This window comes from Lepidochelys olivacea, assembly GCF_965140295.1.
Source record: "Lepidochelys olivacea isolate rLepOli2 genome assembly, chromosome: 3".
Lineage (NCBI taxonomy): Eukaryota > Metazoa > Chordata > Testudines > Cheloniidae > Lepidochelys > Lepidochelys olivacea.
Genome location: NC_140413.1, coordinates 209,671,092 through 209,697,249, shown reverse-complemented (window position 1 = coordinate 209,697,249; position 26,158 = coordinate 209,671,092). Strand labels below are relative to the sequence as shown.

Genomic DNA, 26,158 nt, shown 5'->3' with positions numbered 1-26,158 from the left:
TCACCTAAGTGTATGTAGTTGTAGCCATGTTGGTCCCAGGATATTAGAGAGGCAAGGTGGGTGAGATCATATCTTCTGTTGGACCAACTTCTGTTACCTCACCCACCTTGCCTCACCCTGTTGGCACCTAAATTCCCTAGGTGCCTATGTTTCTACCAGTGAAGTCCCCTTGGCGCCTAAATTTCTGCCACTGGGCATGCCCAGAGTTGCCTAAGTCCTGACACCCAGCCCTGAGCTCATGCTGAAGCCCTGGCATGATCCTCATACGAAGGTGTGCATTCCCCTGTCTCCCACATCCTGTGTGGGTGCTCTAACCACTGAGTTATAGCATATGGGGCGGGCACCAAATCCTCCTCCTCCACTTTGGTTTTGTTGTGCAAAAAGGGCTGACGTGATCGGGGTGACTAACTCTAGGGGATGAGGTTCATGGCTGTGAAACTCAAGCAGAGAAAATCGCCTCCTTCCAGCCTAAATCTCTCTAAGGGGCGTGGCTTAGACCACACCCCTCTCCCAGATTGGCCGGGGTTGTAGCCAGTCTGGTGATGATGGGAGATGCTCCAGCCCACTAACAAATTTCAGTCCTACTGGAGGGAAAACCCCTCTGATTGGCTGCTTTCCCCACTGGCTGCTTTCCCCACTGCCCCACCTCCTGGGGAAGAGCAGCCAATCAGGGCTGCTACAGGAAGCAGGCAGAACTCTTCCTCCCTCTCCTCATGGAGGGGAGGAGACAGGATGGGAGAGGGCAGAAAGAGCCCAGCAGCTCAGGGCATCCCTACCCCTTGCTCTGAGCAAGGTCCCCTCTGCACCTCCCCCGCTCCTGTGAGTAGGGTTGCCAACTGTCTAATCACACAAACCCAAACACCCGTGCCCCCCTGCCCTGCTCCTTCTCCGAGGCCACTCCCACTCCCCTCCCCTCCTTCCATCGCTCGCTCTCCCCCACCCTTAATCACTTTCACTGGGCTGGGGCGGGGGTTTGGGTGTGGGCTCTGGGCTGGGGCCGAGGGGTGGGGATGGAGTGTGGGAGGGTGCTCCGAGTTGAGCCTGGGACAGGAGTTTGGGGTGCAGGAGGGGGTGTGGGTTGCAAGCTCTGAAAGGGAGTTTGGATGCGGGAAGGGGTCTCAGGGCTGGGGCAGGGGGTTGGGCTGCAGGAGGGTGTAAGGGGTGCGGGCTCTGGGAGGGAGTTTGGGTATAGGAGGGGGCTCCGGGCTGGGGTAGCAGGTTGGGGTGCAGGAGGAGGTGCGGGGTGCAGGCTCAAGTCAGGAGGCGCTTACTGCGGGCAGCTCTCAGGCGCCAGCGCAGTGGGGGTAAGGCAGGCTCCCTGCCTGCCCTGGCCCCACGCCGCTCCCAGAAGCAGCCTCCATGTCTGGCTCCTGGAAAAGGGGGCAGGGGGCTCTGCATGCTGCTTGCACCTGCAAGCGCTGGCCCTAGTTCCCGGCCAATAGGAGCTGAGGAGTTGGTGCTTGGGATACTGGCAGTGCGCGGAGACCCCTGTGCCACCCCCCAACAGGCCGAAGGGACTTGCTGGATGCTTCTGGGAGCAGCGTGGGGCCAGAGCAGGCAGGGAGCCTGCCTTAGCCCCGCTGCACTGCCAGAGTTTTAGCACCTAAAATCTCCCAGTTTGGCTTCAGTAGCCTCTGGGAGATAGGACCTGATTCCAGGAGACTCCTGGCAAAACCAGGAGGGTTGGTAACCCTACCTGTGAGCTCCCTGCACCCCAGGGCCTGGGAAAGGGCAGCAGGGGTAAAGAAACCCTGGAGCTGCCCCCACACCTGGAAGGAGGAGAGGACCCCACTGCTGCCCTCCCCAGGCCTCGGAGAGGAGCTAAAGAGCCTCAGAAAGAGCAGAGTTGGGGCTGGGGTGGCAAAACTGGTGTGTGTGGGCATAATTTAGGAGCAGCTGGTTGGGGGCTGAACTGATGGAGAGATTGGGGGCTGAACAGATGTGGGGGCTAGGGGTCAGGCAGAACTGATGTGGGGACAGAACCAATGTTGGGCCTGGGTGGGAGTGAGAACTGATGTAGGGACTGAAAAGACAGGGTTGATTTGTGGGTAGAAATAGTTGTTGGACAGAGGACGGGGAGACATGGGGTGAGAGCTCCTGCAGCAGGGTCCAAAATGGCCTTACCCAATATGTATTTGGGTGTCTGGGCAACACTCCCTGTCACCCCAATGGGCGTGGGCCAGTGCCATGATTTTGGAAGCCCTGGGGTCGGCAGGACAGGGCTATGGGAGGCTGGGGAGGGGCAGAGAGCCACAGCAGAGGAGAGGATGACCGGCCTTCCCCTTCAAGCAGCCAGCCCGAGCCCACGTCGCCATGCGCTCTGCCACAGCAGGCTGGGCTGTGGACCTGAGGGGGGCGCTCGTGCGTGGGGGCAGGTGGCTCCCCGGAGGGTCAAACGCCAGGTGCTAGTGGGTTTGTTACCGCCCCTGGGTTTGTTATTTATCTGCTGGGGTACGGGCACCACCCAGGGCTGCTGGGCACTGGCAATAAGGGGTCTGCCCCTCCCCAGCCCTGGGCCAGACCCTGCGCCCTGCCACAGGCTCGGTTCCGCTCCTCCTCCCCCTTTCGCGCCTTGAAAGGCACGTGACACGGGCGGACTTTTTTTCTTCTCCCTGCCCTCAGCTATCCCTGCGCCGCGGAGGAGGACGCTATTCCTTGCCGAGACGGTCAATCTGACTGAGAGGAGGGCGGTGATCGGTAAGGCCCGCCTCCTCGTTCCAGCGATTGGCAGCGAGTTCTCCCAATCGCCGGCTTTCCGCTCCGTGACGCTAGCCGCGCGGCCCAATGGGAGCGCAGGGGCGGGGGCGCCGCGACGGCAGTGCGACGCCATCGCCCCCCGACTCCTCCTGGCGCGGAAGGAGCTGTTGTTGTTGGCCGAGGCGCTGAGCGCGTTCGGGCCGCGCCGCCGCCGCCATTTTGTGCGAGTGTCTCGGGCGGGCGGGCGCCATGTTTGTAAGGAAGAAATAACCGGGCATCTCCGGCCACCAGCACTCCCTACCCCCCGTGTGTCCTCCTCCTCCTGTGCCCCGGGCCTGCTCCTCCGGGCCGCGCCGCCGCCGCGCCGCCGGCCCCGCCTGCCCGCGCGGACTGCCAGAGCGGGCAGCGGGGCGGCCGGGCTCACCCTGTGCAGCCTCCTGCACAGAGTGACTGTTAGTGTCTCACTAAGTAACCGTGAGTGAAACCTTCATCATCTCTCCTCGCTGAGGGACCGACCCTCCTCCTCCTCCTCCTCCTCCTGCGCCGCCGAGCGCGCGCCGCCTCCTCCTCCTCCTCACCACCACCACGGGCAGCAGCAGTGTCCTGCCTTCCTCCTCCACCTCCCTCCTCCTCCTCCTCCGCTCACCCCACGGCCCGCACCATGGCCTTTGAAAGCCTGTTCGCCAACCCCCCAAACCCAGTCCTTGACCCAAACATGCCCGACTCTGACAGGCACCATGCGGGGGACGAAAGGTCGAGTAACATTCTTCTCTCTCCGCGTCTCATAACGGTGATGCTGTGGGTTAATGTGCCTAGCGGGGTAAGGGGGTGCGGGGCTGGGGGCCAGGTCACCTCCAGGCTGCGAAGTGGGGGGTTAATACGGCGGGGGGAGGGAAGGGGGTGGCGGGACTCCTGAGTACAGGGGCATTTTCTTGCATGCATTTGACATCTCATTTTTTGGTTCCATCTCTTTCCATACGATGCACTGTGCAGCGGGTGTCTGTTGACTGTCACCGTTGTGTTTGTTACCCCCCAACCCCGTGCTGCCCGTCAGGTGGAAGAGAATGTTTTAATCTATGCAGGGAGCCTCGCACTAGGGCCATATTTAACCTCATTTTCTCGCCAGATTACACCCGCCACATTTAACTGGATCTTTTTTTATGCAGATTAAGGTCTGACTGACGTTATCTTTGCCACCTCTCAATCCCCATGCGCGGCAAACCAGAGTCCTTTTCCTGATGTAAGGAGCTCTCTTCCGGCTCTCTCCCTTTCTTTTCTGCAGCTGTTGGTTGGCAGTCCAGATCCTATCCTCAGACAGCTCTGGCCTTCCTAGGCACTGCCCCAAAATTCTCTTCTAGCCTCACCACTCCCCGTCATTCAGGGCACGTGGACAGAAAGCACATGAGTGCCCTTGTAATGGTGATTTTCAACAGCTGCCCAACCTTCTGCAGACTTCCCCAACCATTTACAGTGCTCTTATCAGATGACTGAAAAACATGACACAACCTCTAAGTAAACCTCAAAACACCCCTGTGGGGTAAGAATTATTAATCCTATTTTTTTACTGGTAGGGAAACTGAGGCCTACATAGGTTAAATGTCTTTCCCAAAACACACAGTGAATCCCTGATCTGGAATAGCCTCTGGATCCTCTAACTTTTAGTCTCACGATTATCCCTCCCATCTTTAATTTCTAAAGTAATCTCAGTGCTACTGCATATAATAGTTAATGATGGAGAAGGCTACCTTTAAATAAATTTGAAGGGTTAAAGGGAAGACACAGTATTTTTACTTTTTAATGTATCACTAGTCTTGAACTGTGACCACATCATAAATTGCCCAAAAAACTTGCTTAAAGTATACACTTGCATACCAGTCACATATTGATGGAACATGCTCTTTTTACCATAGAACATTGTTTCAGGTTTTGTAACTGTTTGGCTCACATTTTCGTTCAAGTATTGGTGGTGATGCCGGGACCCAAGAATTCTTTCCCATTGTTTCACTAAAGACTAGTATTTCTAATTTGAAATTCTTCAGTATCAGTATTATAGCTTAAATTGTTACATGTAAAGTGCCTTTCAAAAATTATGCTCACTAGTATACTTATTCCTACACTGGGAAAACTGTTAAATTCTTATTTTATAGCTTTGTTTAAATATCTTCAATTTAATAGGTTAATTGTACTGTTAAACTTATTACATTTCTTAACATCTATTTATACTATTTTTAAATTCTGGAAGAACATGATGCCCTAACAATAAACAAATTAAGCATGCCTTATAAATAATACATTTTATAGACAATCCTACTGACTGTCTGAATTACCCCTATTAATAGTTCATAGCAAGGTGTGTTCACCATAAACTTACCATAATGAAAAGAAAAACAATAGAGATAAAATATATGCCTTCTCATTTTACAGTAGATATGCAAATTCAACCCAGTCAAAATGCATTATACATTTTAGGAAGTTTACAAATTTTCCTTATGGGTTGATTACTCTGAAACAGGCACAAACTCATCTAAACAAAAAAAAAAATCACAGAAAACATGATTAACACTTAAGGGGTGTGGATTTCAGTTTGAACATCTTTAGGTGAAAATAGTTTTGATTGAATTGTCCCTTGTATTATCTTGTTGAAAAGAAAAATGCAGTGTTTTTAGGTTGATAGTTTGGATAAAATCTGAGTAACTGATCAGTATCCATTCCAAATTGAAGACGTTAATAGAAGCATTACTACAATATAATTTTTTTTAGTAGCATAAAATTATAGTGTGTGTAGTCTGAGCCAATTCTGCCTTGCATTCAGTGTTTTGCTACATAAGTAGATCAGTAGTATGACTTTACTATGGCAGTAGTCCCATAGATCAGTAAGGGTGGCAATATAGTAGGTAAGCAGTACACAAAAGGTTGCAGATCCTGATTTTATGTAAATCAGTGACACTTCTGTTAACATTTTAGCAATCTTGGCATTAATCTAATCTTTAGAATTACAAGAATTAAATTTTCATTACAGCTATAGATAGTTGCAAATTACCTTTCACAGTTACCCCAGTTTAATCTTGTTTGTTTTTAAGAGGAAAGTATTGCTTTGGGCTGTAACTTTTCACGGTCTTACTTTAAAGATTAATTTTTTAAAAATGAAGAAAATTAATTTAACTCTTTTGACTGAGTGAGGAAAATACTTTTCTCCCCAAAAAGCTATGTAGGACTTCTTTTTACATGCACAGATAACTAAATAGAAAAAGCTCAACTTTCACATGAAGTTAGTTCTCCTGAAGGATTACTCACAGTGTGCATTTTTTAAAAATATGGAAAAATAGAAACAACCCCTTCCTTACATAGACAAGAAACAAACAAATTGAGACTACAGCAAATAAACACTAAACACAAAAATACAGCCCTATTTACATATACAAAGAACCACAACATTTCTGCAATAAAGCAGGTGTCTTAAGAGGATTAGTGAAGAGAACAGTCTGTGAGCTCAAATAAATACATAAAAATGGGCCCTGATCTTGCAACGCATGGTGTGGACAGTTTCCTGGACTTCCCCCAAGAGCCCCACTGAAGTCAGTGAGGCTTGGCATGGGTGCAGCAGTCTACTGGTGCTCCTATCAGTTGCAGGATCAGAGCCTTGCTTTTAAACTGATCCGCAGGCATGCATATTGTTAAATCACACAGTAGATGATTTTACTAGCTATATCCCTGCATGTCTGGCATAGGAATTGAATACTTAGCTTTTACAGATACAAAAGAATATGGCACCAGTACAACTCTGACTACTTTGGTCTCCTGAATAATACTGAACTACAAGCATAAAGGGGCTTGATTGCAATAAGTAGGGCCATGTTTGAACTAGTGCCATGTTTACCGCAGCAGGAAAGTTTAAAAATATAGCTCTTTCCATGATTTGGGATGAATATTTTTATTTGAAAGTTCAGATCAGGTACTGGTTCCATTTTTGCTGTTTTGCACCTCTCTAAATATATAGTCAGACTGTAAGATTTATTTTATGCCAATAACTATTGTAAAAAAATAATAATAATGACCTAATATAAGTCAGAATGGTTAGGCATTAATTATGGAGGGTTTACTAGTGATTCTTTAAGTAATTTTGTGTTTTGATATCAATTTAAAGCATGACTAAAATATACTACCTCTGTTTTATATGCTGAAGATTTAATTTAGTCTTCAAATCTGACAAAATAACTCTCCAGTGGGACAACTGAACTTCTTATGTAACTTTAGCAGTGAAATTTTACTAATTTTTGCAGAGGAAACATTTGAAAATTGTTTCTTTTTTGAAAAATTGGCTTGTTTCATGTTTTTGGTAACTTTTGCTAACAACCGCAAATCCCAGTCATCACACAAGTACGCATTCTGATATCCTATGCACATTCTGATAGTATCTTTGAGGTAGAAAATTTCTGACATTTTAAAATTAAACACACAAGATAGCCTATTTGACTGAGGTTAGCCGATGGAACAGCTCATTCTGCTACTACCATTTTCTGAAGCTGCCCCGCCTGTCTCAGCTCACCAGCTGTCATCTGCGTATATCCAGGTGAGCCAGATAGGCTCATGGCTGCCCAGCCTGTCTGTCTCACAGGTTTTCTGCCTTTCCTGTTCTTTGTGGCTCCTCCAGCTATCCCAGGAATTTCCTGGTCCCTTCTGGCACCCCAGTTCCTTGGCACTTCTTCATCCACACCCTGGCAAGCATAACTTCAAGGTCTGCTACTGAAATAGTACTTGTCTGACAAACTTCCTGTGGTTTACCAGAGTGGTGCTCTGCTCTGATAAGTCATAAGGCCAGTGGGTGCTAGAGAGTAGGGATTGTGGTGGGAGAAATAGAGCTGGGGTTAGGTAGGCTGAGCAACAGTAAGCTTAAATCAGCATACAGTCTCTATCATTCTCTGCTCCACTGTAGTTTGCAAGTTTCTCGCCCCCAGCCTACTTGGGTCTCGCTGGCTCCCCAGTTGCATGGAACACTGGAGTATTTTAGTTCAGGGGAGTCAGGGAGCAAGAAAGTTGGAAAGATATCGAGCTGGAGAGCCAAAGCACGTAAAAGCTGAGGGGGCTTGAGAGGTACAGCACAAGACATCCTGCTATCCAGCATACCTGTCCTCCTAGTCCCTCTTCTCTGCTTTCTTGCTCCTCTATTAATTCATCCTGGCTCCATGTTGTTCTGTCTAATTGCTCTTCTTTTCCAGGCCCTCACTCTATACCTCTTGCAGGCCACTGCCCTCTCTCCATACACCCTCTTTTTACTCATGAGTGTTCAAAGTCTCTTCTCCCTATTGAATATGCAAATATTTGCCATGACCAGTTACTTTGAAAATTTTAAAATATGTAAATATTTATTCACCAGAGAAAAAAAATAATTAAGGTGGAGTTAAGTTTGTGGCCACATAACGTTGCCTAGGGGTAGTCATACCTTTCCTGGACATGAGTTTAAATGTCCAAGTTCAAACATTAGAAAATCAAAATGCAGAGTTAAATTCCTCCACGTGTCTCTTACTGTAAAGGAATGGCAAATGCTAGAAAACTGGGAAGTAGGGAACTAAGGTGACAGCATGCAAGATTAACTACTCAAGATAGTGTCTTGTGGCTGAAATCTTAACTCCATCTTAGCAAAGTCTTTTTTCTGCTGAATTTCCTTCATTATTTTAAATAATGATAAAATGAGACTTGAGAGCAGTGGAACCTGGGGTTATGGGGAGAGGTCCCTTCTTTTTCCCTAGCAGCTTGTCGTTGCCCTTCCTGGCAGAAACCCACTCCCATCATGTCCCCATAGCCTGTTTGACGGTAGGTTTCCCAGTGCCTTTTACCTACAAAAGGCAGACTAGAACCCAGCCAGCTCCGTGTGGCAGGAGAGCAGCAACCCTTCCACAGATGATTTCTCTGCCTGCCCTTTGATTTGAAAATCAGTGGCCAAAACTAATGGACACCTGAAAATCCTGATAAGGTACTTGCCCTGCATCACATAGGAAGTCTTTAGCATAGCTAGTTCTCCCGAGTCCTATCACCTTAACTACAACAGTGTTCAGTCAGAAGGTCTATCATGTGTGGTTATTAGCGAGGGCAAGTTTATCTGTATGTATGTTAGTTGGTTGCAGGCTTGGCTGTGTTGTGTGGACAGCTTGGCCGAGCATGTAGATTTGACCTGATCTTTGTGAGAGGTAGCATGGCTTAGTGGATGAAACTTGGCTCTGCAATAGGCTTGGCACAATTTGATTTTTATTTTTTTATAATCTCAATGGATAATATCAGTGTTCATTTTCAAGCATTTTCCCCATTTTTATTGATTTAAACTTCCATGATTGTGCAAAATTATCTGCTTCAAGTATTTTTTTTATTGATTTACATTTTTATTGACTTACGTTTTCACAGTTGTGGGAAATAATGGGGAGTTCAGACATGGGGTCAGACAATAATTATTTAATGAAGGTAGACATTGAGATTTAAAAAGTTAAAGCTTTATAACCATTAAAACACATTGTCAACATTGTGTGTCAAAATATAAAAGTAAATATCCTTAAATCAAACTCTTAAGTTCTCAGGAAGCATTTTTCTTATTTTGCCTGTCTGTACACTTGATTATTATTGATGGTAGTATTTTTTCATCAGTTTGTGTGTGTGTGTATAGTGACATTTATATAATGGTCCTCAGTCCTCCTATCTGTAACTGTAAAAGGGGATGAATACTTGCATCCTTTCTAGTTTAAATGTATATGATGCTTTTCTCCGTGTGAGTTGCAAAGGGATTTATTAATGCCAGTTACTGGAAGAAAGAAGTGTAGAATTATTGGCTTCCAGTGGAGTGCTTGTGTAGCAAGGGATATTGCTACACAAAAAGGGATATTTTTATGAGGGCAAGTAAGACACTCTGAACCAGCAAGTTTATGTCATGTCTCTCTCTTTACCCTATGTAAGAATAATGCAACCAGGTAAAAGAGTTATTCTGTTACATCATGTAATAGATGTCTGCTTTGTGATGTTAGAGGTCTTTGGTACAAATCCCTGCAGAGAAGCGTTTTTCCTGTCCCCTATTTGTTCTCTTTTACGTTCAAAGGGGAGCTGGTGTTGAAGCTGTGTCAGGAGTTCCATCAAAGAGTGTATGTTCCATGCTAGTAATCCATAAGAGAATTGCCAGCTCTGCCTCATCTCACTCTGTAGTTCCCAAAAGGTCTGTTAACTTCATGTTTACAATTATGGACCTTCTTTTTTGGTACCATGCACCAGATCTTGGCTACGAAAGTTGAGTGATATACATTGTATTCAGTTCTTGCCCTGTTTCTTCCATAGGTGTATATAAAAAAACACTAGGACTTGTCTACGTAGGGAAATTTTCCAGCACAGCTGTACTGGTATAATTATTCTGCTACAGCTATGCCAATATAACTTCTCCAAAAGGCATGCTCTTTTGGGATTTAGAGTACCTTTTTCAGTTTAACTTGTATTGCTCTTTGGAAGTGATTTAAGCTAAAGTGAAAAAAAGGCACTCTGAAAAAGAGCATGTGCACGGGGAGTTATGCCAGCGTAGTTACAGTGGTATAATTATACTGATGTAGTTATGTCAGTAAATTTCCCTATGTAGATATCCCCTTAAAAAGCTTTTTGCAACTTTGGAAAAAGCTCATTTTAGGGTGCCCTGTCTTGGGAACCCTCTTGTTCAAATGATTTGGATTTTACCCTCCAGGTCTGCCTTGGCCCTCGACCCAACAGACCAGTTTTCGGGTTGATCTGACTTTTCTTTGGAATTTTATAGAGTGTACAAAATTTGCTTAAAAAATATAGCTTCTCCTCAGTTAAGTTGCAGTTGTATTTATCGTTTCTCCATAACTGGTGACAGTGTGAACATAAGTGAAGGAGGGATAAAAGTCCATGGAGCCATACACCTTCTGCCTGGCACTGTGCCTTCCAGGGCACATGTGGGCATGAAAGATGGGTGTGTGAAAGAAGCTTTAGGGGAGAGGGAACCATGAATGGAAAGGTTGGGGGAGAAGGGTATTTTGGAGGACTGTTTGAAAGGGAGAGAGAGAGCACAACTTGAAGGAATGTAGAAGGCAGTTACAAGGGATGTTGACAGACATGAAAAGGGGACAGATGGGGGAGGAGGTAGTCATGGAAACAGGAAGTGTATTCACCATGTTAAACTTGACTGGTTTAAAACATTTGATATGTTCAACATTGATAAAATTTCCCATCTAAAATGCCCCCAATTGGTATTCTACCAGTTATAACCTTCCACCCTACATCCAAATGCACACACTCCGCTACATATGTCCAGACGTCTGCAGAAGGTGAGCCTAGTGCATGCTCGCTGCATTGAGTCTCTCATGACCAATTAGAGCACTGTTGTGTTCCTGCAGAATTTATATAAAAATAATTTTGTTTTCTTGCCAATTAAAAACTAGGGAAATTCCCACATGCAAATTAAGGCTAATCAAGTATATTTCCCATCAATACAATCAATAAAAACAAAGAAATCACCAGCTAAGCCAACATTTTCATCCACACCAATCACAACTCTCATACAATACTACCCAAATATACACAATCCACACATTTCAGTTCCAACATAGAGCACTCACTATGCTGATATCCAGTTCTTCAGAGTCACATTGAAATGCAAAACCTAAACTCTGACCCCAGGCAGATAGATATCTTTCCAATAGAATAGCTGTAACACTAAAGTCTAGATGTCATTTATACATGAGAAAATTAGGTAAATATTTATCTTTTGTGTTTGAGTGTAATTATGAGGAATTGGACATCTGCATTTGGAGTGGCTCTGTTAGAATTACAAGTGAGTTTCGTATGAAGTTGCAGAATTTGTGACTGGCAGTAAAGTTGAGACAGTAGAGATATATATGTGAATGTTGGCTTTAATTGGTGATTAACATGATATATTTTTATTATTGTGCTTGTAGGAGATGGACTTGAGCAATTTTTTAGTACAAAGTTAGCAAAGTTTTTTGTGGGGTCGGGAGGGTATTACATAAAGGGACGTCAGGAAAATGTTTAACAGTTGGCTTGAATCTTTCACTTCGTTATTGCAGGGAGTGCTTACTAATAAACTGGCTGTTCCTTGTCTGTAGCCCCCGTCCTGATCATATTGGTTAGCCTTTGCCAGTCTTGTGTAGTGGCCTGTTTTCCGTTTTTAGGTCTAATTATTTCTCTGCTGGACTTTTTGGTAAATTAAGTACTTATCACCTCCATTGCCCAGTCTGTTTTATTGCTCTTGTAAGTGGTCTGTATGATTTTAGTAACCACAACTTCTTGTCACACAAAAAGGTCCAATGTCTACAAAATATACATGTGTAAGAACTAATCTTTCCTAACAGAAAACCTCCTTTTACTCTCAACTGAAGTTTCAGATAATAGGCAAGACTGATGTTTCAACACCGAATTCTAATTTAGGAAGAAAAGGATTCAGTTTTGTTGAATGGACATATACTGGTATTACCATAATAGCTAGGTTTCTGAAATTTTATAAGAAATTGCTTAAATTGTAGGAGTTCCGTTCATGCAGTCTGTACAGATTAAGAAAGCAAGTTTGAGTAGTAAAAGCATTACTGTGTAAGGTTTTCAATTTTGTCATCTTTTTATCTTTTCCTTTTTTGATTACACATCTCTGTAAGTGATAAGTTAGATGTACAGTTTTGCAGCTTGTTAACTTGTATGTACTTGATACTTTTTCTAGTCTTAGTAATGTCCTGCAAACTATTGGTGACTGTTTCTCTTTAAGGCTTCCTCTCACTTTAAAGTTGTAAGTGGCAGCATCCTATTTTAAAGCAAAATCCTTGATAATTTGTGAATGGACTGTCTCTTTATTTCACACCACATCAGTCAAAGATGTGTTTAAACAGAGGGCACAGATGTCTATTAATAAAAAATTGATTAAAAGTTTAATAATAAAATAAAAAGGATGTGTGTGCACTGTGGTGGGTTCATGATGAAGTAATGGATGCTGGTATAGTTCACTACAAATGCTGGGAAAATGTCTGCACTCCCACAGGGAAACCGCCTTCTTTGAGAAGATACAGCCATGTATTCCACATTGGTGCGCTGGGCGTGCACACACCTGATCCAGAGAATTTTGCCTAGCAGTGCCCATACAATGGCAGTGCTTGCGACTCATGGCCATAGCCCATCCCCTTGCTACATGAGGCAGCAACACTGCTACATCTCTCAGTTCCTTCTTACCAATCCTGGCTGAAGTTGGACCTCTTTGTGGTTTTCATCTCACAGTCCCTCTATTTTTAGTGACTTTTCTAGTTGTATATAGCTATTTATTACCCTTAGTATAGTGTTAATTAGATTTAGTGTTAGTTAGGTGTAGTTTAAGTATTTCCCTGGTGATGCCTTCACAAAGGTTTAAACATTGTTCCTCATGTAGAGGAGCAGTCCCCAGCAACAATCCCAATACAGGATGCTGCCTGTGCCTGGGCGAAACCCACATCAAGGAGCAGTGTTCAGTTTGCAGATCATTCACCAAATGGACCCAAGTGCCAAGGGAGCTTCATCTGAAGCAGCATTTGTTGAACAGGCCATGCATCTGCTTCGGCACCAAGGGTCTTGTCAAATTGGAGGTTGCCCTTGAGTTCTGAGTGCTGCTGCTTCGTGTGCTGGAGTTGGTACCTCTCCGAAGAGATGGAGGAGTTCCCTTTTGAGTGCACAAAGGAAAAGGTTACATAAGATCAATTGAGGCCACTCCAGGTCATGTGGTGACTCCTCTTCTTTGTCCAGATGGAGTGTGGATCAGCACGGTGAATACCATTTTCATGGGATGGAGCAGGTCCTATCAACTGCTCCCTGGTATCAGTCAAGGAGGTCGGAGATCCTGTACCATTGACTCTGTTTCTGGCTCCAGGGCGTCTGTTGATTCTGGTACTGATAAGGGTGATGCCTGCACCAGCTGTTTCTGCACTGGCATGTGTCAGGCAGCAACATAACCTCGTCTGCCTTTCTGTCCCAACCACACCCTTGGTCCAGGACTTTGCCAGGGCTGTGTCTTTTATAGCTCCATTGGCTGTGCAGGCCGCTGAACCTGTGAGTCCGTCAGCACTGTACCCCGATGTTTCCCTTTCATAGTCAGTAGAACTGGGGCCGGTGCCAGGCTCAGCACAAGGGACCTCTCCGGTACCAGGATCATCTTTGGCACATCTGTGACCACTGTCAGCGATATTACTATGGCGGCATTCCCTGCCTTCCACTTTGGCACCATCAGTTACCTTAGTGCACTGCTGACTTCGGGGTCGACACTGCTTCCAACACTGTAAACAGCAGAGGCATATTCAGTGCTGCTGATACCGTTTCCACCATCTCCCTTGTCATTCTGGGCTACAGAAAAGTCAGTGTGGTTGCTCGCACTCTCAGGGCTGGCTTCATCTTTATCCTCTGCAGCCTGAGACTCTTCGGCATCCACAGTGGGATCTTCCTCCTCTCATTCTCCATTGCTTGACCCGCGTCAGAGGCCATTCTTGGAGCGTTCTGGGTAACAGGATTGGTGCTCGTCTTGTGGTTGGCATGTGGGTCCCTGGCCTGGCATCTACTAGCCATCAATGCCCTATCCATACCAGTGGTATCTGTGGAACACTCCTCGGTCGCAGAGGTCCCACTCCTCATCTCGCTCAAGGGTGAGATCATGAACCAGGTGTGTGGTGGTGACTATCAAGTCATCACAGGCCAGGCATTGGTGAGCCTTCCCCTAATGGAGCCTCCAGAGTCCTCATATCCAGGCCCATCAGTCCTGGACTAGGATCCAGCTCTGGCACAGTTAACCGCTTCATCCTTTTTCTCCAGACAATTCCGTGGAGTCTGGCTCTTTCTTCCCTTTGGTACTGGAGGATTTCAAGGTGTGCCTGAACTTTTGTGGTGCTTGACTGTTTCCCGAAGTACTCAAGCTGAGTTCTTGTAGGAGAACACCCATGAGTTAGTGGATACCCAGCAGCCATCTGCCCCTGGGAGAGTTGCCCTTCCTGTTCACAATGTGCTCCTTGAGCCTGCTACAGTCCTCTGCAGCATGTTGGCTTCAGAACGGCCTGTAGCAAAGCACTACTTCATTTTGGTGCAGGGATTTGCGGGTTTTTACTCCCATCTGGCCCCAGATACCCTACTTGTAATCATGGTGAATGATAGAGCCAGGCAGGGCAGGTTTAAGTCCACTCCCAAGGATAGGGACTCTAAACAAATAGACCTGATGGACGGGAAGATTTACATCTCCTCTTCTTTGTGGATGTGGATTGCTAACCGGCAGATATTACTATCCAAGTACAACTTTGTGAACTGAACAACTATGTCTGAATTTGCAGACCAGCTGCCCAAAGCCTTGAGAGAAGAATTTCGGGCATTTGTTACCAAAGGCTGATTGGTGGCTAAGACTTCATTGCAGTCTGCACTGGACGTTGTGCATACTTTGCGCAGAGGGATGGCCTCGGCTGTGACCATGAGAAGGGCTTCCTTGCTGCAGAATTTGGATAGTGCACCCAATGCGCAGCAGCACATAGAGGATTTGCCCTTCAGTGGCCAAACACTCTTTTTGGATGAGACTCTGCACTCCTTCAAGGACTCAAAGGCTACCCTATGTTCCTTGGAGGCATACGCGCCAGTGGTGCAGAGGTGATCAACAGCAGCGGCACTAATGTCCACAGTGCACATCTAGGCAGCCTTTCCCTCCCACAGCAGGACTACCCCAGAAAAGGGCATACATTCTATAGGAGGAGGCAGTCAGATTCAGGGTTTTGCCAGCTCACATGCCCTTCCCTGGCAACCCCAAGGGACCATTTTGACTCATTAGTCCAGAGCAGTGTTCCAGTCATCGCTCCTGTTCTCCCCATTCCCTCTGTTTGGGGACAAGCTGGCTCACTTTCACAATGGCTGGGGCTTTATCACCACCGATATCTGGGTCCTAAGCACCATCAGATCGGGCTATGCCATCCATCTTTCCCCTCCACCGTCCCTCTTCAGGGACCCCTCTCATGAGAAACTGCTCCTTGAGCAGATTCTCCCTCTACTGGCTTTGAAGTGGTAGAGGAGGAGGTTCCGCCAGAACACCAGGGTCATGGATTCTATTTCTATACTTTCTGGTGCCCAAATCCAAAGAAGGGGTAAGACCCCTTCTTGATCTTTGCAGCCTCAACAAAGGTGGATCAGGCTAAGCTCATTCTCTTTGTACTTGCATGGCCCAACGCAGTGCTGGTTCTCGAATCTTCTCGTGTTGTCAGTTCAGCCTCTTGTGCTGCTTCCTCTCCATCCCAACCTAATCACTTAGAATCACGGCTGCACCTTGTGTCCCACGCTTAGTCCCGTGCATCTCACAGTGTGGCTGCTTCATGGCTAAATGAAAAGGAAGTGTGGTGTTCTGCAGCTGTTCAACAGGTCCTATTCAACAGTACAAAGTCCTCTTATTAGAATGGCCTATTCAGTAAAATGAAAGTGATTTTGGTGTGGTCAATGGCCTGTGGAATTCAGCTGACACTGGCTTGTATCCTGGACAACTCAGAATACTTGCTGCATCTTAAATTATCAGGACTTGCGCGTAGGTCATTGAGAGTGCAGTTGGCAGTGCTACCAGCATTTCATCCCCCCATTCAGGGAAGATCTGTCTTCTCCAGTACCATGATAGCAAGATTTTTTAAAGGGCTTCTTCATCTCCATCCTCTGGTCTGAGACCTGGTTCCTTTGTGGGACCTTAACACAGTCCTAGCGGCTTTAGTGGGACCACTGGTGGTGCAGTCATGAAAAAGGCAAATGTAATCCTAGGATGTATCAGGCAAGGTATTTCCAGTATTACAGTATTTCCAGAGATAGACAAGTATTAATGACACTGTGCAAGGCACTGGTAAAACCTCATCTGCAACAGTGTATGATTCTGGTAACCCATGTTCAGGAAAGATTAATTTAAAATGGAACAGATGCAGAGAAGGCCTATTAGGATGATTGGGGAATGGAGACCTTGTCTTATGAGAGGAGAGTAAAAGAAGTTGGCTTGTTTTTAGCTTAGTAAAACTGGTTGAGAGGAAATCTGATTGTTGTCTATAAATACCCTGTAGGGTAGACATCCAGGAGAGAGAAGAGCTATTTAAGCTAAAGGATAAGGTTTGTACAAGAACAAATGGGCAATGGCCATGAATAAATTTAGACTGGAAGTTAAAAGGTTTCTAATCAGAGGAGTGAGATTCTGAAACAGGTTTACCCCCCACTCCTTCTGTTGGAAGGCTATCTAGTTCTAAGATGGAGCTTGATAAATTTATGAATGGGTTTATATGATGATGATGCCAGCAGGGGACTGGACTGGATCCATAAGATCCATTCCAGTTCTAAGTCCTATCTTCCTATTTTCTTGGGATGAGTTTTCTGAAGACCCGTGGTGGGCCCCTCAGGAAGGGACAACCTCCTTTTTGTCAGTTCAAGAACTTTATGCACAGCTCTAGGAAAGCATCTTTTAAAATCTCCTCTTTGTTCTGAAACCACTTCTTTAGTTTCCTATTCTTGGCTGGAGGCATAGATATTATTTTGGTTTTCCTACTGTTCCATTTGATCAAAACCTTGTCTTTACAGGCTACCATCATTTTTGACTTGCAATGAAACAAGACTTTCTGAAGCAGAGTTATGATTTTTTCTTCAGAAAGCCTGAAAATTTAATTCTCTTTCTTTAAAATGCATTTTAATATTTATAACCAAGAATAGTGTTGAATTCATTCTCTTTGCATTTGAAATGTAACTAGATAGGGAAATCTGATTTCCCTATCGTGTTAAGGACTGTTTTCAGAGTAGCAGCCGTGTTAATCTGTATTCGCAAAAAGAAAAGGAGTACTTGTGGCACCTTAGTCTCTAAGGTGCCACAAGTACTCCTTTTCTTGTTAAGGACTGTGTTTTTCTTGTTTTTTAAGAGCTATCAAGACCTATTGTAGCTAGCTGCTCACGCCTGTGGTTTCTGGCAGAGTGGACAAGTACAGATCTCAAATTTTGTGTGATCTTGCATTTGAAAAATTAAGAAGTATTATCACACAATTGAACAATTTAAATTTAGTGGTAATTTTGTCTCCCCAAATCAACACAGATTGCATTCCAGGGATGGTAAGAAGCAGGCTTAAAAGTTTTATTTAGCTTATGCTGAGGGCTTCAGAAAGTCTAAAGATGTTCATCAGTTTTCATAAGGGAGAAGCTTCTAAAAACCATCCTTTCACTGATGGCTTAAAGACTACAGTCTATTATCCGACAGACAGCTTGAGCAGTTTTTTCTCATTGAATGGTATTCTGCTAGGGAGATACCCACGCCCTTAAACTAATTGAAATAACGAATAAAAAATATTTACGATTTTTCAGCTTAATTTTATAGAAATAATTTTTGAACAAACAGCTTTGTGTTTTACATTTTCTGTCAAGTATTGCGGTGAGTCGAATATAGAAATATCAATTATTGTTTCCAAACCTTGAGGGGCCAGTCCAGACTAGTTGAGGAGATGGGGGAAAGTGAACAACATTGGGGGTAGAAAGAAAAGGAGTACTTGTGGCATCTTAGAGACTAACAAATTTATTTGAGCATAAGCTTTCGTGAGCTACAGCTCACTTCAGATGCATATAGTGGAAAATACAGTGGGGAGATTTTATATACACAGAGAACATGAAACAATGGGTGTTACCATACACACTGTAACAAGAGTGATCAGGTAAGGTGAGCTATTACCAGCAGGAGAGAAACTTGCAGGACCCCAAATCTTATCTTTACAAATGCAAATGTGTTACAGCAGTTGGAGGTGAAGAAGTGCCCCTTAACGAACTAATGCTGCAGGAGTAGGTCAGATGCACAAGACTGCAGGCTTGAATAGTAACCTCCAGGCCAAAACTTCTGTGTTCTGTTCCCAGTGCATTCAGTTCAGCTGCAAGAGTTGGTTTTGGTTTTATGGAGTTATCAATTATTGCCCCTATCCAAGTAGCGTATAGTCCTGCTTAATGGGAAACAGAGAAGGCTTGCCACAAAACAAGAGAACATAAAATAACAAAAACTAGAAAATAAATGCAGTTGAAGAGAAAACCAAAGGACAAAGGCAGAAAAGAAAATGAACAGAAAATATGACAAACTGTGCCAGGGCAGGAGCATGGGCAGTGTGTGTGTATAATATCCCATCTCAAAGTAATTTTGCCTCAGAAGATTGGAGAACCAACAATGGATAGATACAGAAGATGTCTCAATTGGTCACTAATCCTGTACCTGAGGTAGCGCCAGTATTGAGCTATGAACTGAAGTCTTCTCAACCTGCTCCACCAAATGGTTGTAGGATTTCCACTGGGTTGTGGATGCCATAGTCCAATCTTAGTATTTTGATATGAGATGATTTAACATACCTAGGAGGAGTGAATTGTAGTAATTTTTAAAGTCTCTAGTTAATTCCAAATGTGAAGTTTTGAAATAGTAGATGTATTTTGAACTTGATATTGATAAGCACTGTCTTGAGACAGGTTTATTTGGCGATATTTCTTAACACTTTGGAATTAGGGCTTGTGTATGGAGTGGAGACTATTCTTAGAACTATGGATGAGTCTGGTATCTCTGTATATTTCAGAACCTCAATAGATTGAATTGCCTTTATTTTATATGTTTAATACATCTATTTTATGAAAAATAATCATTCTTTTAAATTTTCTCTTCCACAATTCCACATTTATAATATTTTGTTTTCTTATGTGGACTTTTTTCCAATTTTTATGTCCTTTGTAAGATCAGGTCACTAACATTAAATCCAGTATTCAAAATGAGGATTTAGCCTTGTTTTAAATAGCGTATATTCCATATTGTTTGCTATCCCCTTCTTACTACGTCATAATGCCTTATTTGATTTTGACCTTTGCTGCATATTAAGAGGATGTCCTACTGAGCTGTCCATGATAATACCTAGATCTTTTCATTAAAATGTGGGGTGATATTTTCAAAAGATGCCCAACTTCCAGTGACTTTCAGTGTCTAATTCCCTTAAGCACTGCCCATCAGTGAGAGCAATTAAATTTAAATGGGTCCCTTTAGTATAGATTATTTTAATTTGTCTAGATTAAATTTGATCTATTTTCATATTGCCCAATTTTGTTCTTTTAGAGTTCCTCACAAGCCTTCCTGCTTCTCCATTCACTTCTGTTTCCTCCCTCTGCTGAGAAAAACAAGATCTTGCTCATCTTTCTATGAAGATTTTGGTCTCATTGCCTCTTCTATAGTGGTGGAACATACTCCTCTATTTCACTACAGTTAGGCTAGCAGGCCTGCTGCCTTGTGCAGAATTACTCTGGGCTCTTACACAATTTGTACCTGTCCTTGGTTTTCCATGCAGTGCTGCTCCACCTTCTGGCTCCTAACTCAAGAGACATTGGGAATGGATGGCATCTGGCAGGTCCTCTCAGGAGTAGAGGCTGCGAGGAGGGCGGAGTTTGGATGTGTGTTTGCAGTGTAGGGCATAAAGGAGAGGCAAGGGAGGTTGTGGTTTTCTCTCTGAGATTCCCGTTCACAGAGTAGTCAGCAACTGGCATCAGACTGGGTTGATAATACAGTGTGAAAGTAGGCTCAAGGTGGATGTTTCCAGCAGAAATGACAGGGCCAGTTGCTCTACCTGTCAGTGACTAAAACCACCTTTTCCTGCTATAATACTCCCAAGTGGGCCCTAAACAGAGATGAAGAACTGACCTGTCCTTAAAGTGCTTAATACCTGGGGATTAGATGATGTCCAGAGAATTAATTCTTTTGTTCCGAAGTCCAAACAAATTATCTCTTCCCTTTTTGTTTCCTTCTACTGTTTTACTGAGACTCCTCAAATAATGCTGGTATTAGAAAGGCATGATTTTCATTTCCAAATTCTTATTAATTTAATAGCTTGATAATGTCGTGATTGTTGAGCTCCATCCAGAATTCACCTGCAAACTGAAAAATCTTAAGAAATCACAAAAATTATATGTTATATAAAAAGGGTGCATTTTATTATACAGACAATAATGGATACATTGCACATTATTTGTTTTATGGTGTAGTATACGCTTTTACAACTTAAATAGTAAAACAATATGGTTAATTAGAAAAATTGAATTATGAATCCTTTTTATGTGCAATGTTACTAAATTAATGTTGGTGTTGAAAACTTAATTTTTGCATTTCCTTACATTTTATGATTTTTAATTGCAATTTTAAAGTTGTAGTAAAATCTACTTCTGCTTTATTTATTTCCAGTTAGACTTTGAAGCTTGCACTTCACTGAAGTGAATGAGATGAGTTACCATGTTAACTTCTGCTGTTTGGTTAGAAACAATTCTCTGCAAGATTGAGTCAACAGTGCAGATGCACTTCTGTTTAAGTTGGGATGTATCTTTGTAATGAAAATGTGATAGTGAAACTTTTTTTCAAATTTGCAGAACAGTGGAGAATACAAAAATATTGTGGAGATCCTAAAATTGTTAGATCTCCAATTTTTAACACTGTTTTCTTCTGAAAAAGCCGACGGGTGCGGAGGAGCACACGGTTCGGACAGAGACATCCCTTAGGGGAGGATCTATTAATGAGGATTCTCTATATCCTTGTAAGGAGGAGAGCATGGAAGATGATAAAGTACAGGTAGGATCTGTCAAGAAACAATCAAATAAAAGAATCCCATTCAATTACATCACATAGAGGCAGACAGCTAAAAAGTGACAAATTTTATAAGTGCTTATATACAAATGCTAGAAATCTAAATACTAAGATGGGTAAACTTGAATGCGTGGTATTAAATGAGGATATTAATAGGCATCACAGAAACTTGGTGGAATGATAATCAGTGGGACAAGGTAATACCAGGGTATAAAATATATAGGAATGACAGAATAGGTTGGGCTGGTGGGGGAGTGGCATTATATATGAAAGAAAGCATAGACTAAAATATAGTAAAAATCTTAAATGAACCAAACTGTACCATAGAATCCCTGTTTAAAATTCCATGCTTGAATAATAAGAATATAGCAGTAGGGATATACTACCAACTACCTGACCAGAATGGTGACTGTGAAATGCATGCTCAGAGAGATTAGAAATGCTATAAAAATAGAAAACTCAATAATAATGGGGGGTTTTAGCTATCCCCACCATGACTGGGTACATGTCACCTGAGGACGGGATGCAGTTTCTTGACACCGTAAATGAGTACTTCTTGGAACAGCTAGTCCTGGAACCCACAAGAGAGGCAGTTCTTGATTTAGTCCTCAGTGGAGCACATGATCTTATCCAAAAGGTGAATATAGCTGAACTGCTTGGTAATAGCAACCATAATATAATAAAATTTAACATCCTGGGGGTGGGGGGGGACACGCCAAAGAAGCCCACCACAGTAGCATTCAACTTCAAAAATGGGAACTACACAAAAATGGGGCCATTAGTTAAACAGAAATTAAAAGGTACAGTCCCAAAAGTGAAATGCCTGCAAGCTGCATGGAAACTTTGTAAAAACACCGTAATAGAGGCTCAAATTAAATGAATGCCCCAAATTAAAAAACACAGTAAGAGGACCAAAAATGTGCCATCATGGCTAAACAACAAAGTAAAAGAAGCAGTTAAAGGCAAAAAGGCATCCTTCAAAAATTTGAAGTAAAATCCTACTGAGGAAAATAGAAAGGAGCATAAACTTTGGCAAGTCAAGTGTAAATGTATAATTAGGCAGGCCAAAAAAGAATATGAAGAGCAACTAGCCAGAGGCTCAAACTAACAGCAACAAATTTTTTTAAGTGCATCAGAAGCAGGAAGCCTGCTAAATAATCACTGGGGCCACTGAACAGTCAAGGTGGTAAAGGAGCACTCAAGGAAAATACCACTGTTGCAGGGCAGCTGAATGAATTCTTTGCACCAGTCTTCACTGCAGAGGATGTGAGGGAGGTTCACACAGCTGAGCCATTCTTTTTAGGTGACAAATCTGAGGAGCTGTCCCAGATTGAGGTGTCATTAAAGGAGGTTTTAGAACAAATTGATAAACAGTGATAAGTTGCCAGGATCAGATGGGATTCACCCAAGAGTTCTGAAGGATCTCAAATGGGAAATTGCAGAACTACTAACTGTGGTATGTAACCTATCATTTAAATCAGCTTCTGTACCGGATGACTGGAGGATAGCTAATGTGATGCCAGTTTTTTAAAAAAGGCTCCAGAGGCAATCCTGGCAATTACAGGCCAGTAAACCTAACTTCAGTAACAGGCAGATTGGTTGAAACTGTAGTAAAGAACAGAATTATCAGGCACATAGATGAACATGATTTGTTGAGGAAGAGTCAGTGTAGCTTTTGTAAAGGGAAATCATGCTTCACCAATCAATGAGAATTCTTTGAGGGGATCAACCAACATGGAGACCAAGGTAATCCAGTGTACAGGGACTTTTGGAAAGCCTTTTGCAAGGTCTCTCACGAAAGGCTCTTAAGCAAAGTCATGAGATAAGAGGGAAGGTCCTCTCACAGATCAGTAACTGGTTAAAAGATAGTAAACAAAGCATAGGAACAAATGGTCTGCTTTCAGAATGGACTGACGTAAACAGTGGTGTCCCCAGGGGTCTGTGATGCAACCAGTGCTGTTCAACATACTCATAAATGATCTGGAAAAAGAGGTAAACAGGTAGCAAAATTTGTGGACGATACAAAATTACTCGAGATAGTTAAGTCCAAAGCAAACTGCGAAGACTTACAAAGGAATCTCACTAAACTGGGTGACTGGCAACAAAATGGCAAATGAAATTCAATGTTGATAAATGCAAACTAATGCACATTGGAAACCATAATCCCAACTATACATACAAAACGATGGGGTCTAAATTAGCTGTTACCACTCAAGAAAGAGATCTTGGAGTCATTATGGATAGTTCTCTGAAAATATCTGCTCAGTGTGCAGCAGCAGTCAAAAAAGCTAACAATGTTAGAAACCATCAGGAAAGGAATAGATAATAAGACAGAAAATGCTTTATATAAATTCAGTACTCCCACATCTTGACTACTGCCTGCAGATCTGATCGCCCCATCTCAGGAAAGATTTATTAGAATTGGAAAAGGTACAGAGACGGGCAACTAAAATGATTAGGGGTATGAAACAGTTTTTGTATGAGGAGAGATTAGAAAGACCTGGGCTGTTCATCTTGGAAAAGAGACTACTAAGAGGGGATGTGATAGAAGTCTATAAAATATTGACTGCTGTGGAGAAAGTGAATAAGGAAATGTTATTTACTCCTTCACATAACACGAGAACTAGGGGTCACTCAAATTAATAGGCAGCAGGTTTAAAATAAACAAAAGGAAGTACATCATCAGACAGTGCACAGTTAACCTGTGGAACTAGTTGTCGGGATGTTGTGAAGGCCAAAACTATAACAGGGTTCAAAAACGAACTAGAAAAGTTCTTGGAGGATAGGTCTGTCAATGGTTATTAGCCAGAATGGTCAGGGATGCAATACCACGAACTGAATGTCCCTAGCCTTTGATTGCCAGACGCTGGGAGTGTATGATAGGGGATGGATCACTAGGGGTATGTCTAACTACGAAATTAGGTCAAATTTATCGAAGTCGATTTTTTAGAAAGCGATTTTATACAGTCGATTGTGTGTGTCCCCACTTAAGACTATTAAGTTGGTGGAGTGCATCCACAGTACCGAGGCTAGTGTCGACTTCCGGAGCGTTGCACTGTTGGTAGCTATCCTACAGTTCCCGCAGTCTCTGCCGCCCATTGGAATTCTGGGTTGAGATCCCAATGCCTGATGGGGCAAAAAACATTGTTGCTGGGTGGTTCTGGGTACGTCGTCAGGCCCCCGCCCGACCGCCCCGCCACCCCCATGAAAGCAACGGCAGACAATCATTTCATGCCTTTTTTGCTGGGTTACCCGTGCAGACGCTATACCACAGCAAGCATGGAGCCCGCTCAGCTCGTTGTCACCATATGTCTCCTGAGTGCTGGCAGACATGGGACTGCATTGCTACACAGCAGCGGCTCATTGCCTTGTGGTAGCAGATGGTGCAGTACAACTGGTATCCATCCTCGTCATCTCCTGGGTGCTCTTGGCCGGCCTCGGTGAGATCGGTCAAGGTGCCTTGGCAGACATGGGTGCTCCTGGCAGACCTCGATGAGGACATAAATGGGAGTGACTCAGATCATTCTCTTCTTTAAGTTTTGTCTAATGGAGATTCTGTCCTGCTTGGAATATTGGCAGAGGGATAGCTCAGTGGTTTGAGCATTGGCCTGCTAAACCCAGGGTTGTGAGTTCAATCCTTGAGGGGGCCATTCTGCCTCAGGCTGCTCTCCCAGCCAGCAGCATGATGACCGCTAGCAGTCGTACTGCACCATCTGCTGCCAGCCTACCCCTTGCTTCCCCCTCCCTCCGTGAAAGCAACGGCCAACAATCGTTTCGTGCCTTTTTCCATGCAGGCGCCATATTGCTGTCAGCGTTGTCATCCACCCACCACTTCCACTGGCACTCTGCTCTCCTGTTCACGCCATACCATAGCAAGCATGGAGCCCACTCAAATCACCACGGCAGTTGTGACCACTCTAAAAGTCATGCTCATTATCCAGCAGTATATGCAGAACCAGAACCTGCAAAAGTAGGCGAGTAGGCGACGGCAGCGTGGTGAGGAGAGTGATGAGGACATGGACACAGACTTCTCTCAAAGTACAGGCCCCGGCAGTTTGGCCATCCTGGTGGCAATGGGGCAGGCTCATGCCATGGAATGCCTATTCTGGGCCTGGGAAACAAGCACAGACTGGTGGGACCGAATAGTGTTGCCGGTCTGGGACGATTTCCAATGGTTGCGAAACTTTTGCATGCGTAAGGGCACTTCCATGGAACTTTGTAACTTGCTTTTCTCTGCCCTGAAGCACCAGAATACCAAGATGAGAGCAGTCCTCACAATCCACAAGCGAGTGGCGATAGCCCTCTGGAAGCTTGCAACGTCAGACAGCTACCGATCAGTCGGGAATCAATTTGGAGTGGGCAAATCTACTGTGGGGGCTGCTGTGATCCAAGTAGCCAACATGATCACTGACCTGCTGCTATCAAGGGTCATGACTCTGGGAAATGTGCGGGTCATAGTGGATGGCTTTGCTGCAATGGGATTCCCTAACTGTGGTGGGGCGATAGACAGAACGCATATTGCTATCTTGGGACCGGACCACCAAGGCAGCCAGTACATAAACCAAAAGGGAGGGGTACTTTTCAATGGTGCTGCAAGCAGTGGTGGATCACAAGGGATCACCAACATCAATGTGGGATGGCCGGGAAAGATACATGACGCTCGCATCTTTAGGAACTCTGGTCTGTGGGAATGGCTGCAGCAAGGGACTTACTTTCCAGACCAGAAAATAACTGTTGGGGATGTTGAAATGCCTATAGTTATCCTTGGGGACCCAGCCTTCCCCTTAATGCCATGGCTCTTGAAGCTATATGCAGGCACCCTGGACAGTAGTCAGGAGCTGTTCA

General features: G+C 44.2%; 1 protein-coding gene across 2 annotated transcripts in view; it reads left to right on the top strand.

Moving 5' to 3' along the window:
* Positions 1-3,090: 3,090 nt before the first annotated feature.
* The window catches only part of ZC3H6 (zinc finger CCCH-type containing 6), a 74,493-nt gene continuing 51,425 nt past the window's right edge, over positions 3,091-26,158 (top strand). The window contains exons 1-2 of one of the 2 annotated variants that reach the window (XM_084623324.1): positions 3,091-3,450; positions 21,182-21,298. In XM_084623324.1, the coding sequence (XP_084479450.1) occupies positions 3,359-3,450; positions 21,182-21,298 (209 nt within the window). In that variant the 5' untranslated portion in view covers positions 3,091-3,358. The remainder of the gene's footprint in view (positions 3,451-21,181; positions 21,299-26,158) is intronic. The other variant, XM_084623325.1, reaches the window with a different exon arrangement.